Source organism: Halichoeres trimaculatus, unplaced genomic scaffold (genome assembly GCF_033239565.1).
Source record: "Halichoeres trimaculatus isolate MK-OKI-2021-1 unplaced genomic scaffold, fHalTri1.1 fHalTri1_scaffold_21, whole genome shotgun sequence".
NCBI lineage: Eukaryota > Metazoa > Chordata > Actinopteri > Labriformes > Labridae > Halichoeres > Halichoeres trimaculatus.
This window is the reverse complement of record NW_027437199.1, coordinates 17173921-17190444: the sequence shown is the minus strand read 5'-3', so window position 1 is coordinate 17190444 and position 16524 is coordinate 17173921. Positions and strand designations below refer to the sequence as shown.

General features: G+C 40.5%; 1 protein-coding gene across 10 annotated transcripts in view; it reads left to right on the top strand.

Moving 5' to 3' along the window:
- cacna1c (calcium channel, voltage-dependent, L type, alpha 1C subunit) overlaps window positions 1-16227 on the top strand; it is a 292067-nt gene extending 275840 nt beyond the window's left edge. For all 10 annotated transcript variants that reach the window (XM_074697816.1, XM_074697807.1, XM_074697809.1 and 7 more), the window contains 6 exons: window positions 17-144; window positions 230-327; window positions 2978-3074; window positions 3243-3351; window positions 3459-3621; window positions 5927-16227. In XM_074697816.1, coding sequence (XP_074553917.1) covers window positions 17-144; window positions 230-327; window positions 2978-3074; window positions 3243-3351; window positions 3459-3621; window positions 5927-6430 — 1099 coding nt within the window. In that variant the 3' untranslated portion in view covers window positions 6431-16227. The remainder of the gene's footprint in view (window positions 1-16; window positions 145-229; window positions 328-2977; window positions 3075-3242; window positions 3352-3458; window positions 3622-5926) is intronic.
- Window positions 16228-16524: the final 297 nt, after the last annotated feature.

Sequence of the window (16524 nt, the reverse complement as noted above, 5' to 3'; positions counted from 1 at the left end):
TGTGTGCTCTTTTTAGGCTGGTGTTTAATGATGAAACATGCAAGCAGTTAACTCCCATGGAGGGAGGAGGAGAGGCAGAGGACAGGAGAGGAGGAGGAGGATGGCAGTCTCCTAGAAGAGTCTTCCTCTGCCCCACTTCTTTGGGTGAGAAAACACAAGTACAAAGTGAAAAATCACCCATCAGTTTGGAATCTTTTCTTGGCTCATTTTTACGTCATGTGTCTTTCAGGGCGGAGGTCATCCTTCCATCTAGAGTGTCTCAGGAGACAGTCACGGCCAGACGTCTCCCAAAAGACAGCTGTGCCTCTACACTTAGTACATCATCAGGTAGAAGACTTTAGAGTGGTTCTATAATTAGGGGTACATTTCATGTCCATGGGATATACTAAATAATCAGTTCAAGCTGCGACCAATTTTACAGTATGTCATTTGGGTAATATTTCACATTTATTTATATACAGAAAGTGAACAGGTTCCATCATTTACTTAGCTAAAAATTAGGGCTGTCATATTAACGCGTTAATTAGATTAATTAATTACACCGCAAATTAACGCTTTATAAAAAATAACGCAGATTAATCTGGATCCAAAACCTGCGGAGCGTTCAAAGACACACTTATTTTCAAATGTCTGGCATTTACAAACCGTTTGTCCTACTTGGAAAAAGTGGTGTTCTCGTCAGATTTTCAAATTTCCGACGGCCCCTGAATGTATCACACGTGACGTCAGCAACATGCTTAAGACCGGGAAGGAAGCGAGTTTGGGTCTACATCTAGTTTATTCACACGTCCTTTCTGAAAATCTGCAGAAAATCAACTGTTTGCTCTAGCTCAATTCTGTAAAAGACTGATAATTCTACACTCTTTACTGCATTAAACAAGCCCTGAGTGATCTATGTATGTTCTATATCTAAATCTTAAGAATTTTTTGAAAAGTTCCTTCCATCTACCTGCTGTCATGTTTCAGCTTTGGGCTGCTCTGCACCAATCAGCAACAGTTTGTGTGTTCAGAGCATGTTAAACTGAGAATACTTCACTTTTCTTTGATCCAAGACTTGAATTAAGTGTCTTGTACATAGTTCCTCACAGTTTTTACCCTTTAGCCCTGGTTCTCCTGACCTCATAGAAGTATAGAAGTTCATATTGCAGTGAAAATTGAGTCCACATCGAGTAAAAATGTGACAGAAGCAAAAAACGTCCTAAAAATCAAATCAGCTTATCTTAGGTGCAGGACTGTGTAGATTTTGTAGAGATAGAACCATAAAACTTTTTTTCATGTGTTCCTTATGCCTTAGGGTACCTTAAAATGTGTTGTATATGGTCCCACCTAATTTTTTAAATGTTTTTTTAGTGTCTTTTAATGTAATTTTAATGTCCTGGAATTCAAATTCTTTATTTTGGGACCTTAAGCAGATATGAGATGAAAATGCGATTAATTAGATTAATTAATTACAAATCCTGTAATTAATTAGATTAATTTTTTTAATCGCCTGACAGCACTACTAAAAATGCAAATTATGTGTCAGACTATGCAGTTTTTGTGCTGTCCTATTTCTCAAATGTCAAGTTTGCTCTTCTAAATTAACACCGGAATACATGTTTGTGAATATAATTTTCTGTATTATTTGTTTAAAATAATCATTAAAACATGAAAAGGTGTTTTAAAACGATTTTAATAATTTATATGGATAAAATGATTCACTTTGTGTGTGTTCTAGAAATCTCCGTCATAACCGTGTTACCCATTGAAAAAAAACCTATAAACCAGCAATGGTTTGCTCCAAAGTCACATGACTTAAATTAATTAAAGTCACATCCATTTTGGTGGAAACCTTGAAAAAAGTATGACATGTTTCAGCTCCTCCTCATCAATAATTCATCAGACTGGTTGTCTGTACATGGGGCGCTTTAATTGTTTCCTACTGTGCAATTTGACGTTGAAATTACTTATTTTTAACATAATTTTTGATGTCCAAATCGGGTCTCCTGAAGGTGCAGAATTAAAGCTTTTATTACATCTTCTTCAGAAGTCAGATTAACGTCTAAAAAAGGTCTACTAATGACGTCTGAATGTTTGGAACCATTTTGAACGTCTAGATTTGGTCTGCAAATGACATCGTAAAGCTGAAAGTCATCACAACATCCAAAAATGGTCAGATTTAGACGTCCCATTTTGCACTTTGCTCTTAAGTCTAGATATGGTCTTCCACAGACTGACCCAATAGTGACGTGATCTGCATGTCTCTCTGACGTTCAATGTTTTGGAGGGTTGTCAACTGTGTTATCAACATTTTCTGGCGTTCTTACTATAGATGTTTAAAAAAAAAATCTGAAGAAAATTAGCAGAAATATGAGGTGATGGAGGTCAGGTGGAGTCATGGTCAAGGTCTGCAGTTAGAACAAGAGCCAAAAAACCGTGTTACCCATCACAAAATTTAATGTTGTAGAGACAGGTTTGTCCTGCCAACCGTGTTACATATGTTGTCAATGTGTTACATATGTTTTATGTGCCGTAATTATTTTAGATTTTGGTTAAACTGTGATAAAAAATGATGAGGGGCATCTCTAGGGAGCGAAGTCTGACATAGAAAAGTTGAATAACTCTAAATTCAGCATAATATGGATTTGTGTTGAGAAAATAGTCACAACTTTTGTCCATAACAAGGCTGACAAAAATAATGCTCCAATTTTTTTTAATACCTAAATATTAAAGAATTCACTAGAGCTTAAGCTTTAGTACATTTCAGGTGTGTCATTTGCAATCAAATAGAATATGAAACAAACAAAGCACATCCGTTTTTTACTTTTTGTATACCTGAAATGTTCCCTAATTATAGAATCCCTCTTAAAGAAATTTATCATCTTCATTGGAAGCCAAGGATTCAGTCAGTCAAGATGAACTCCCACCTTGTTCTGCATACATTTCACCGCCTCCCTGCTCCTCTCTGACTCTCTCCTTCTGCTCTCTCCTCCTCCAGGCTCTGGCAGTCGCAGGGCTGAGTCCTCTACTAAGAAGGAGTCACTCACCTACCCTCTTCAGTCGGCTGTGCTCCACGCCTCCAGCCAGTCCCACAGGTATTCTCAATCTGCATCCTATGCACACATGTACTGTAAAGAAAGTTTCTTGATAAACATCCGTGCAAAGTACGGTTGAAGTTTGATTTGATGAAACATGAGCCCACTGAATCCAGAAAGAATGATCCGCTCTTTCACTGTTTCCTCCTCCTGTCGTTGTTTCTCCAGCCCAGGGCGGGGATGCCTCCTACCAGCGGGTGCCCTCTCTGAGGCTAGAGGGCTCTAACTCGCATGAAAAGCTCAATACCAGCTTGCCCTCTGTGAATTGTGGGCCCTGGTAAGACCAAACACCTCTAAAAGAGAACAGTTCCTGTGCCTTCACCGTGGTACTTCTCATACTTTGAAAACAGTTTTCTAAATGTAAACCAACTTTTATTCCCAAAGGTATAGTGACAGTAATGGAAACAGCCGGGGGCCGAGCCCCGCCCCCGGTGTGTCAGCGCCCCATCAACGACCTCCTCGACCGGTGTCGCTCACAGTGCCCTCACTGCTGGGAAAAGACTCCAGCTCACTGTGTCACGGCAGTGCAGGCAGTCTGGTGGAGGCGGTGAGTGTGTGTGTGTGTGTGTGTGTGTGTGTGTGTGTGTGTGTGTGTGTGTGTGTGTGAGTGTGTGTGTGTGTGTGTGTGTGTGTGTGTGTGTGTGTGCGTGTGTATGCGCATGTGTGTTGGGGATGGAACGGTTCAAAAAATCCACGGTTCCATTTCTGTTTGGTGCACTGCAAAAACCTGATCATCAAGATCATCATCAAGTGTTTTTGTCTTGTTTTAAGTAAAAATTGTCTTGTTATACTTGATATGAGCCACATTCAACTTATCTGTCTAGAAAAATCTCTTGTTTCAAGTTATTTAAAGACAAAATTGAGGTCTTAATTAGGGCCGTGTGTCCCACTTGGAAAAAGAGGAGTTCTCGTCAGATTTTCAAATTTCCGATGGTCCTTGAATGTATCACAAGGGAAAATAAAGGAGGGAGGGAAGCGAGAGTGATTTGTGACTGCCTTCCACATCGCGTTTATTCGCACGTCCTTTTTGAAAATCTGCAGAGAATCAACCGTTTGCTCTAGCTCAATTCTGTAAAAAACAGATAATGTCACACTCTTTACTGCATTAAACAAGCTCTGAATGATCTATATATATCCTGTATTTAAATCTTAAGAATTCTTTGAAAATTTGCTTCCATCTACCTGCTGTCATGTTTCAGCTTTGGGCTGCTCTGCACCAATCAGCAACAGTTTGTGTGTTCAGAGCATGTTAAACTGAAACTACTTCACTTTTCTTTGATCCAAGACTTAAATTAAGTGTTTTGTACATAGTTCCTCACAGTTTTTAGCCTTCAGCCCTGGTTCTCCTGACCTCATAGAAGTATAGAAGTTCATATTGCAGTGAAAATCGAGTCAACATTGAGTAACAGCAAAAAGCCGTCCTAAAAATCAAATCAGCTTATCTTAGGTGCAGGAATGTGTAGATTTTGTAAAGATAGAACCATAAAACTTTTTTCATGTGTTTATTACGCATCAGGGTACCTAAAAATGTGTTGTATATATTCCCACCTTATTTTTAAATGTTTTTTTAGTGTCTTTTAATGTAATTTTAATGTCCTGGAATTAAAATTCTTTATTTTGGGACCTTAAGCAGATATGAGATGAAAATGCGATTAATTTGATTAATTAATTACAAATCCTTAAATTAATTAGATTATTTTTTTTAATCGCCTCACAGCACTAGTCTTAATTGCTTGTAACAAGTAAAAAAAAATCTGCCAATGAAACAAGAAATTTGCTTGAGATTAGAATGTCTTAATACAAGTAATTTTTCTCTTTTTCCATTGGCAGATTTTTTATTTTGTTACAAGCAATCCAGACCTTATTTTTGTCTTTCAATTAACTAAAACGAGACTTTTTTTGGACTGGTCAGGTGAATGTGGTGCATATTGAGTCTGAAAGACATTATCCACTGAAATTCAGATAGATTACTTGACACGATTTCAGTATTTTGCAGTGTGTACATCATTCTTGTTTTTACAAGAATGATGAACAACCCAGATTACAATATACTCTGATAATCCATTATTAACAGATAATTTTTTATCAATTATGTCATGTATAGTCATGAAAAACCTGAAAGGATGAGGCTTTAGCTGAATAAAACATTTCTAGTTTGAACATGCCAGTTCCTCAATAAGGAAAGTCACTATTGGTTGTCTCAGAAGCTGCTAAATGACGCTGCTGTATAATTTGCAGAATAATCCATCTACATGTTTTTGTCATGGACTCTGTAAGAGAGAGAAATAACATGGGAAAGACAGAAAGCAGATAAAACACAACCTCATAAATATGTTTCCAACTACAAATTAACTTTCTTCTGTCCATCCATGCTTTTTTATGGAGCAAAACATGCTCTAACATCAGATTCTCTGGGTTGTAAAACGAAGTAAAAAGACAAACATAAACTGAACGAAGCACACACGCCCTGAAGGGAAGCTGAACAGTCCATCCTTTGTGTGTGTGTCTGTGGAAAAAAAACTGGGACTTTAGACCCCAAAGTTGTATTTAAAAAAGACTATCTGATGTTTGGAGGTCAGGCTTTATCATTTATTCTTCTCTGACCTGTGACAGAAGGTCTCAGGTGGATGCTGGGCATTTTGTATTTAAATTAAGCAGTTCATGATCATATCTGTGGCTCAGGAAATTGTCATTGGCACTACCTAATAAACCAAACAAGAGTCCAGGAAGTTAATCTGTGGATTAGATCAAGCATAAAAGAATCCTTATTTTAGGGTGTAATCACTCCATCTCTTCTACTCTTTAAAGTTTTATCCTCTCATACTTCCTCTCCCTCCCGTTTCCCTCTCAAGGTGTTGATATCAGAAGGTTTGGGTCATTTCGCCCAGGACCCATCTTTCATCGAGGCAACCAAAGCCGAGTTGGCAGACGCCTGCGACATGACCATTGAGGAAATGGAGCACGCTGCCAACAACATCCTCAACGGCAACACCGCCACAACTGCTGCATCCAGCACCTCCTCCACCTCCCAGCACAGCCCCAACGGCACCCTCCTCCCCTTCCCCACGGCAGCAGCAGCAGCGGCAGCGGCAGCTACGCACAGGGACCGAGCTGCCAGTGAGGGTGGAGGAGAGGCAGCAGGCAGCAGGGGCTCCGTTCACGAGCCGTCCTCGGTGGAGGAGCGGCAGGAACTACTCGCAGGGACGAGGGGACAAGAGGAGGAGGAGGAGGAGGAGGAGGAGACGGGAGGGACAGAGGAGGGCCACCACAGAGGCTCAGTTGTGATTGAGGGAACACGGCAGAGGAACAGCGGGCTGTTGGAGGACGAGGATATGGAGTGTGTGACGAGTTTGTAGGAGTCTTTGTTGGGTTCTAACGGCCAACTGGCCCCTCTGACATCATCAGAGACTGACGACTGTCAGTGCTGGGTAACAGCGCCACAGCTGGCTCTGTCTGTCCCCACCACACACACTCACACACTCACTGTCTGCCTCTTTGCCAGACGTTACTGCTCTGGACAATGGCGGCCAGTGACGCAACCTTCAACACCTGGTTCTGACTCTGTTTGTTTATATGAGTTTGTACGTGTACGAATGTTTGTAGTAAAGTAAACCACTCTATACTCGATCTGAGTGAATGTCTGTGTGTGTGTGTGTGTGTGTGTGTGTGTGTGTGTGGTCTATGATTTTCACTATTTGTACGTTTGTGTGAGTACGTGTGTTCTCCACACGTGTCTGAGTGTGTCTCTAAAGTGCCTCACAGTTTTATCATGTCCTCAAAGTGTGAAGAGCAGGAAACTACAGTAGGAATGAAGAGAAGGAAGGAAGGAAGGGAGGAAGGAAACAACAGAAGCAGGAAGTCCTTTTCAGCGTCTTCTGCTCGTAACATAGTGTGTTTATGTTTTCATTTCCTCTCCCGACTTTGTTGTTGTGTTATTGTTGTTTGTCTGGCCGCCATGAAGCCAGGTAGGGGACAGCAGACCAGCCTGTGGAGGGGGGGGGTCAGGTATGGATTCAAATCTGACCACACCCATGTGAGGTCAAAGGTCAACACCTCCTTCTTGATTCACTTATGATGAAGCGCTGTATTGAGTCAACAGGGGTGGAGAACACCCTGTTTGAAATCTCATTTCCCTTCCTCTTCCAAAGCTAAGGAACCGTGGAGCACAGCCCTGCCAGTCTGAGGGGAGAGCTGACGATGCCATCCCCAGCTGAGGGGGGAGGATCTGAGGGATGGACCAAGGGGGCTACAGGCAGAGAGAGACACTCTCCAACAAGAGGCTAGCCAGCTCTTCTGCAAGATGCCGGCAAGAGACAAACACCTCGTCCACCTCCTCGATCCGGCTGCACCGACTCTGCTGCTTCTCCTCGTCTGACCGCACCCACCTCCTGTCCCCGAACAGGGCGGAGCATTCGGTGTCAAAGCAGAGACAGCGAGCCCCCTTTTTCTGCCGCATACCTCGACGTTCCTCCTTCCTCCCTCCTCCTCCTCCTTGGTTGATCCACCATCCGTCTCCCTCCATCGCTGGGTTTTTTGCTTTTAGCACTCGGGAGGTGAATGTCCAACGGGGCACCAGAGACGGAGGGTGGAGGAGAAAAACGGGGAGTGTCTGATTGAATAGAAAACAGACTCTGGGCATGGATCTACAGAGGACCTGTCCGTCAGTCCACCTCACTTCCTTCTCCGAGACCCTCCTCTCCCTCCCAGCGTGGATTTCCACTTGGATTTGCTGCCACACACTCTCTACAGACCACGCCCACTATGTATTTAACAATTCAATATTGTGCAAAACTGGCTAGCCATGACTATTTTGTTTTATATTCATGATGTTATTGAATTAATTTATCCTTGATTTGTTTGCACAATCGGGGTGCTGGTCTTATAAATGTATTTTTGCTCGGTTTATTTTAGGAGAATTTTAAGAGGTTTTAAGTATCGAAGCAGGGCGTAGTGTTTGCGTGCGAGTGTGTATCTATTTTTTGTGTGTGCGGGTGCATGTCTGCGTTTTAGTACAGAATGTATGTGCGTATGAATGTTTGAGATAGCGTGTATCTAAAAGAGGGGTCTTTCTCTCTATCAGTATGCACCTTTTACAGATTGTATCTATTTATTTATTTATTTTTCCCAGAAGAGAAAAAAATGTGTGTGAGGATGTGTGTTTGTATGCGTGCCTGTGTTCGAGTGGTTACTTATGTATTCTAAAAAGCTGATTTTAAGCCTAGACAGTAAATTAAGGTAGCATTACAAGTATGGTATTGTGTGTGTATGAGTGTGCACACGGGTGTGTGTGTGTTTATGTGTGATAATGGGCCTCCTTAACACAGGGTTACCATGGACAGGCATGCTTCCAAAGCTTTGTGATTTCTTGAGCACGGTTTTTACTTTTTAGCCAAGCTGCAGAGTCAGAAGCCACTCTCTCTTTGAATATAGTCATCACATCACATTTCTTTATTTTTCTCTTTAGAAGTACTTCAGCGTACGGTCTCTGGCTCAGTCAGAGCGCTGGTTAGGTTTACAATCTGATGAGTTTTGGTGTTGCAGCTTGGCACAAAGGTAACAAGCCTTTTGGCGAATGCTGCTTTTTCTTCTTTATCGTGGATGGTTTGCTCTGAATAGTAGAAGAAATTAAATTCGCACTGCCACAATGACGCCTCACGACTGAAACTGGGAACCACACCCAGGGTGTTTGGGCGAAACACACATCACAATCACATGATTTTTATCATTTCGTCATAGTTTTAACTCCAAATGAACTATTAGGGCTGGTGTACAGATGCTGCAAGACTTCTGATCGACATCTCTCTGTCTGAGGTCTGCTCATGTCACAAAACATTCAGAGTTATTTTCACAGTTCACCACAAGCGTGACGTTTATTTATCGACGAGTTGTGAAATTTGTCTGGCAAACATGAATGGATAAAAAGTGCTCAGACGAAGGATGACCCCGGGTGTTTTGATTTATTTCTTCTGGTGTGGATTAAAGGTAGCATGATCTCTTTTCTCAGTATGGCACAGGTTTGGACCTCAGGCCAAAAAAGAAAACACAGGGCACAGACCTCTCTTTGGTGTATTTCCTCCTCCAGTAACACATTCCTCAAGCTAGAATCACATCACAACTGAAATATTCAGATTAAGCTATCTTAAAAAGATTAAACGGGAAATGTTTGGCCGTGAAAACTTGGAGTTTTGATGTTGTTGCCAACACAATGCCAAGTAAATGAGACACAGGAGGAGCACTGACTGTTTCTGATCTGAACAGTGCTCATATGTTGACGCATCTCAGTAGATTCAGTCAAAACAGCAAAAAACTTTCATAAAACACTCAATTTAATTAGTCAGTCTTTGTTTTTAGCTTCAAAAAGTCCAAACTTTTGCAAAAGCCCTTTCTAATAAAAATCCAGAACAACTCCCACCCAGACACTCACATACGCCAACTTTCAGCCATTCCTTTTTACTTTGATAACAAACCGTACATAAACAGCTGCTGAGCTCTCTCCTACATGTAAAGCAGAGCAAGTTTGTGACAGGAAAGGGTATGCATGAACACACTGCCATACACTGCATCCTGTGCCAGTTACAGACTTCTGACATTATTATGCAAACTTAATGTGAATGTTGAACGTGTTTTAAGTGGCAGTGCTGTCGTTGTTTTGGTCGTGATACTGCAAACTCCGGAGAAGTCTGTGTCGTCAAAGGAAAACCCTCACTAACAGAAAGCCTGTTGTGTATTTTTTTCTTTTCTTATCATGGATCTTTTGGCTTCACGAAACCCTCAGCATCTCTGTCTTGTAGTTATTCCAGAAGCACCTCATGATGACAGTTCCTTTGGTACCATAAGCTAACAGGCTACCTTGCAGCTAGCAGCTCAGTTTTAGTATAAGCTGATTTCTTTTGTCGGACTTTAAGTCTGCTTGTGAAGACGACAGATTAAGATACTGATGAGGATATTAATGTGTGTCTGAGGAAGCACACAAGCTCTCTGTTTTTGCCTTCACGCTTTGTTCTATCAGTCCGGAGAAAAGTTGATTCAACCCTGAATTTGAAGAGAGGAAATAAATACTACTCCAGGTTATCTAAACTTAATGACTACTAGGTTGCAATTAATTAAGAGTAATCCTAATCTAAGTAGCAATCAGTAGTTTGTGTTCCTAAGCTGCTATAGAGACAACCAAGACCCAAATGCTGCACTAAATTCAGTCTGAATCCTTTCTTTGAGGCCCCTTCAGATTTACTCACAAACTAAAGACAAGAAAACTCATATCAGTGACGTTTCCCGCATATCAGAAGTGCCAAACCAGGCTCTGTTGTCTCTGAAGTGTCAACAGGTCAGAGAGATTTACAGGTCTATGGTGCCCCCGTGTGGACTGGAGCCGTATTGCAGTTTTGAAGTGTTGTGTTGCAGTATGTGGTACGAGTGGGTGTAATCCTGCATCCCACAAGATATGCAAAAACAATGCAATAACTATGACTGTATACAAGGTTCCTGAAGTAAATATACTTGTGAAAGTGAGAAAAAATCACTACCATGACGATGTATTTTTTTTCTGTTTGTGACACTTTTAAGTGGACTCAGCGGTTTCCGTGCCAGAGAAACCTAACATACTTGAAATCAGGTACATTTCAGTGCAGTATAGATGTATTTATTTATCGTTATCGTGCCATGGGGTTTGGATCAGCATCTGCAGTCGAAGGCATATGGAGACAGGGACAAACAGTACAGCTGATGTTTTAGCTCATGATTTATTAAGGTTAAACTCCTGCTCCTCCCTGACTCCATATGCTTTCAACTGCATCCCTTTCCCCTATGTTTAAAATGGATTGAGCTTTTTGTGCATGAGGTTCACGTGTTGCTGTTGAGCGTGCCAGGTGTTGCAGTTGTTTTGTTCTTATCAGGCGAAGTATCATATCACAGTATATCAGAGTAGCTATTTCTATTCATTGTACATAAAGCTGAAGTCAGTTTTCTCCTTTAGAGGAACATCTGACAGCAGTAGTGGGATATTTGGAAGGTGGTTTTGCATATCTTGTGTCTTATGGGTTTGTTTTCTGATTCTAAGAAGGACATGTTGACATGATTGGGAGAAGACGAGAGAGAAAGAAGTGTTTCTTTACCCCCTCAGTTGAAACAGGCGTCACTACTTCTTTGCTTACATGTTGCCTTTGTGTTGTCTCTGTCTGTCTCTGCTTTCTTTGATGTGGAAATGATGGATCAGTGGTATTAAACCTTACAGAATAGGAATTTTCCATTACCCCAAATAATGTCGTAGTGAAATCACGATTAAAAACGATACAAAAACACAGAAAGAAGCTGGAACTGAAGCTGTGTCCCAGTTCGTTTCACACTCTTTGAATGCTGTGTTCATACTAAAGTGATAAAATAAGGTAAGAGAAGAAAAACTGAATGATTCAACTCCTGATCCTCATAACTATCAAACATTCACAGGTTACTTTTCAGCTTTTCAGTGTTACATCACTCTTATCATGAGGTATTCACAGATTTAAAGCTGTAAGAAGTATTTTAGCATATGCTAAGATATGTTTTACTCTCATATTCATTCTCTAGCATGAGCCAGATTCAGAATTTCCCATACACTACATTTCCCATAATTCAACATTTGAACTCCAGCTCATTTCACACACTTTTTTTCATTCTTTTGGTAAAAGTAGCTTAGATATCATAAAACTTTTTCTCAGGCTTGGCTAATCTCCTCCAGAACCAAAGACGACATTATGCAAAAATATTTACACACTTAGTACAACACCTGGTGGGGAGTTAACTGACCCCATACTTGTGTTAAAGGTCAAAGGGAAATCTAAATCAATGTTTGGGATTACATTAAAGGCATTTTCTGAGTACAAGTCATGGGTGACATGGAGCTGGGACACGGTATCAGTTTATTTTTATCCAGCGGAAGTCTTCTCGGGCCATGTCCACACGTAGCCGGGTATTTGGGAAACTGGATATGTTTTATATATGTTTACGCCTGTTGTTCACACGAAACCGCAGCTCTACGTCACTAAAACGATGTTTTCTTGAAACTGCCGCCGGAGTGAGAATTTTGGAAAAACTCCGGTTTCATGGTTTCGCGTGGACGTCGGTGAACGGAGTTTTCGGTTCTCAAACGTCACAGCTGAACGACAGGGGCTCATTGTGATTGGTTCGTAATGCCTCGTGCCGCACTCAACGGCGGATTTGCCCGCTGCGTGTGGACGAAAGTAATATTAAAAAACAAACGAGGAGGGGATACTCGTTTTTGAAGACACCTACGTGTGGACATGGCTTCAGTCTTTCTGTACCTGTAGAGTCTATTAATCAGGCTTGATTAGCAGCAGCTGTTCCCACTGAAGCTCCATCTGCAGCTCGTCAAGTAAGCCCCGCCCCCTCTTTCATACAGTCCAATCAAGCTATGTCCTGAAGCGGAAGCTACAGTCTGGTTTGTGATTGACAGGTGACAATCTAGTAGATGGTGGAAAGCAGTTGGTGTGTCCTCTTGGAGTGTAGAGAGTTTATTTCATCAAGTTTGAATCTCTGAGGTCTGACGTGGTGAAGGATATATCAAAGTCGTGTTTTCTGTGCATGGGTTTCTCTCTACGATATGAAGTATTGGTCCTATGTGAATGATAATATCTTTTGTCTCACCACTAGCCAATGATTGTATATTTTTATATACCATATATTATACCATTCTATTGCAAGATATATATGAATATGTAATATTTAATCATCAGAATGTTAAAGTAAGAAAAGGAGAGCTCACCTAACTTGGGAATGTAGTTATGGTTATGACGTGTTAAATAGACCTACTGACTGAGGCTCGGTATGATTTTAATGATAGAGTCCAACTTTATTGACTGTTTTTGAGCAAAAGGAGTCAGGTGAGGCATATTTACTGATGAGGAAGCATTTCTGAGCTGTATGACACAGCTCTGTCATAAAATGCTACGATGGGTCACAGACTATTAAATCACAGAAAGGCTTTGTGTTGTTTTTAATGTGTCTCTGTGAAAAGCAGCCACATTTCACAATTTGACGTCTCCTTTTCAGCAGCAGAGAGATCCTGAATCTAAAATGTCTTTGCTTCTGTTTTCCTGTCCTGGTGTACTGCTCTGAAACCTACCAGCAACCTGTCAGCCCAGGTCAAAGTCTGGACATCCTCCTACTGTAGCACTGAGACCCTGTCTCTCTTTACTAGTCCTGCATCAGCGTTACACACACCTACTCACACACTCTTCTGATGCATTATTTAAGCTTTCAAAGACATCTTAACCAAAAATGAATTCACCCACCAAGGACTAGATCTCTATCTCTTTCTCTCTCTATGCTTTGAGCCGTTTCAATCATGTAGCTTGAATATTTTCTTCCAAGAAAAACATCTGTGCAGAAAAAAAAATCTCCTCTTTAACGACAGGAACGTGACAAAGTTCAGCAGCAGAACAATTTAATCTTGTTCGTATATGTGTGTGCAGCTGTAAAAAAAGATTTCAGAGAAAATTTGATCCCAGATTTAAATTTGATTGACGACAAATTATATTTAGCGTGAGAGCTGCTTTACATGTGCATGAGTTGATTTAAAGAGAAGATGTCATCCAACATGCTTTAACTAGAAAAGTATTTTACACATTTGATTGAGGCTAAACACAGAAATGTGTCTGTAAGCGAAACAGGAGCACCGTTATTTCCTCCGTGTGGATCTCTGATGTTGCAACACATGTAGGTTGTATTTTCTTGTACACAGAAAAGCTTGTTACTCCTGACATATTATGTAAGAGTACTATTTTGAATACAGATTTTATTTCCCTTTTTCGTAGAATTAGATATTCATCTACTTCTGGGAGACTTAAAATCCCATTTCTGCAGAAACCAGAGAGGGCGCTCTCTTTGTTCCGTTGTACAGATGTTATTTTGACCTCTATGCTCATGGATGTTCACGAGCGGAAGCAGAAAGCAAAGATGGAATATATTATTATTATTATTACTAAATACAAGTTTATATTGCATCTATCTTCTATTTTAGATATCAAATATAACAAATGAATATATAAATAAGCCAAATAAAGATATAAATGATATTTGGATGCTGGATTTTACAGAGGCTCAAAAGAAATTTTGTTTTTTTACATTTAACTTGACACTTGCTGGCATTTTCTGCTATTGTTTCATTCCCATCAGCTGAATGTTGTCACAAGGTTTACAAACCACTACTGATGACCTATGGAAACAGGAAAAGTGTGTTCTGGTGTTATAACAACTCTTTAAGCCTTTGTTTTTTAAAATTAATTACAATGATTACAATTTTAGAGGTGAATATCTCACCGTGTGACAAAGTTTAAATCCACTTTGGAAAAACAGAAGCTGCATGTTTGCATCTTTATTGAATTCCCCTGCGATGTTGGTGGGAGAAGCTCTGATCTTCCCCTGTTTATTGTTCACAGGGTTTCTGAACCCTAAAAGAACCAAATAAATGATAGTTGCTTGCCCTATAGTAGATAGATTTAGAAATGTAGGATAGTTTTCATCTGATGTGTAGCAGCACTCTGTTAAAGATGACTGTGCTGAACGGACCTTGAAAGCCTCACGTATTTCCTCTTTTGCTATTTTCATACACTGAGTTTTTAGAAAGCAGTTCCCAGTTTGCACTTCTATGAAGATCAGAAGCCCACAGAGTTAGTTCCACTCCAACCCCCGTCTGTGGATTGAGTGGAGGAGCTTCTGAACCAGAACAGCTCCCAGCTCTGGATTTGTGGCAGCGGTGGCGGCGGCTTTACGATGCAGACTTCCTGCCACAAGATCCGTGAATGTCTCCGCCTCGCTGTACCTGCTACTCCTCTGTAATGTCACTAATAAGAGCTACTTTAAAATGAATGATTCAACCCTTGAATGTCGGACGCAGTGATGTTCATACTGGTGCACTTACATATTTTTAAAAAAGCTACATTAAGGATTTTAAGAAGTTGGTTTTAGACTCGTTTATTTTTGGGGATGTTTGAAATTTTAGCCTTCTAGCTTAGCTTCAACCGCCACTGCATCGAAGATCTCATTTGAGATCTCTCCAAACTTCATTTTAGAGCAGATTTGTTGCAACATTTTCCCACAGAAACACATCTTGTATGCCTGTGTGTGGATAAATGCAGCTTTATTGAAGAGTTGGACCATATGCGCGTGAATCCTACTGCCTCTTTAACATCAGGCGTTAGCTCTTTATTTCCAGGCCTTTAGCCGCAGCTCCACTCACCGCAGCCTGTTTCTGTTCCTGATTCACGTGTCTGTGGTCAATATCGTCCTCTGATTTCATAGTTCACGACTCGTGCAAAGTGTTAAAGGGCCTTTGACAGGATGGAGCTGTTTGTTTGTTTGTGTTCTTCTTTCTGTCGAAGAAAAGTCTGTTTGTTTCTTTCATTCAGAGGAGGGCGTTCACACAGAGACCAATTTGTTGTAATATTAGTAGTGACACTACTGTTAAATGTAGTATTTAATAACAGCACTATTTATGGTCAAAAAAATGAACTAGAGTGTGTTATTGTACTTGCGGTAGCTTTGGAGGCAGGTGGCCATTTTGTAACTTGAGTTTTTTTAACATAAGCCACTCCCCCTCCGCTGCGAGGGATGTCATCGGTTCTGAGGTTGCTAAGTGATGCAGGCCCAACATCATTTAGTTCCCCCAGGAACCATTTGTCTCCTCGGTGACGACTGCATGGTCTCACAGTTGACACACCTTTTATTTCTTCTTCTTCTTCTTCTTTCTCTTCTTCTTCTTCTTTTTCTTCTTCTCTTTCGGTTTTCTAAAGGAGAGTTCTTCATTTTGTTTTCATTCATTTCATTTTAGAGTTTAGAAAGGGAAAGTATACAAATCAAATAAATCAGAATATTAATTCAATCACTTTTTCTACTCCTATTTTCAATAAAAAGTGAAAGGAAAAACCAAACAAAAAGTTGATTTGTAAATAAGTAATGTACAGTTTGTATCTGTAACTTGTCAGTCTGTCATTGGTGACAGAGTCTGTCTTGCTTATAACGCACGCTACCAGTAAATAAAAAAAGGAAAAAGTATATTTAGACTGTATGGTCCCTTGAAAGCAAGTTTTAAATTAATATCTGATGTATATTCCTGTAACATTGCATTTTTATCTGAGGAATGATGTTATTAAAAAATTGCAAATAAATTGCATTTCCTACAGCTGTGTTTTTCCCTCTTTCCCTTTGCTTTCAGGATCTCCTCTCTTTCTGTGCTCTTAATCTCAGTCTGTGAAATGTTTAGTTGCTGTAATGACGTGTTTTTAGGAAAAAGCTGTCCCATACCTAGAGGCTACATCCAGTGGTCACAGGTTGACGATCAACCCTTAAACATTAACTTCCTGTTTGTTCCTGAAGGTCTGTCAATGTTTGTCAGAGCATGTGTCCACATTGCTGGCAGCACCCAAGACCTCAGTGTCAGCGCTTCTTCTCTGCGTTA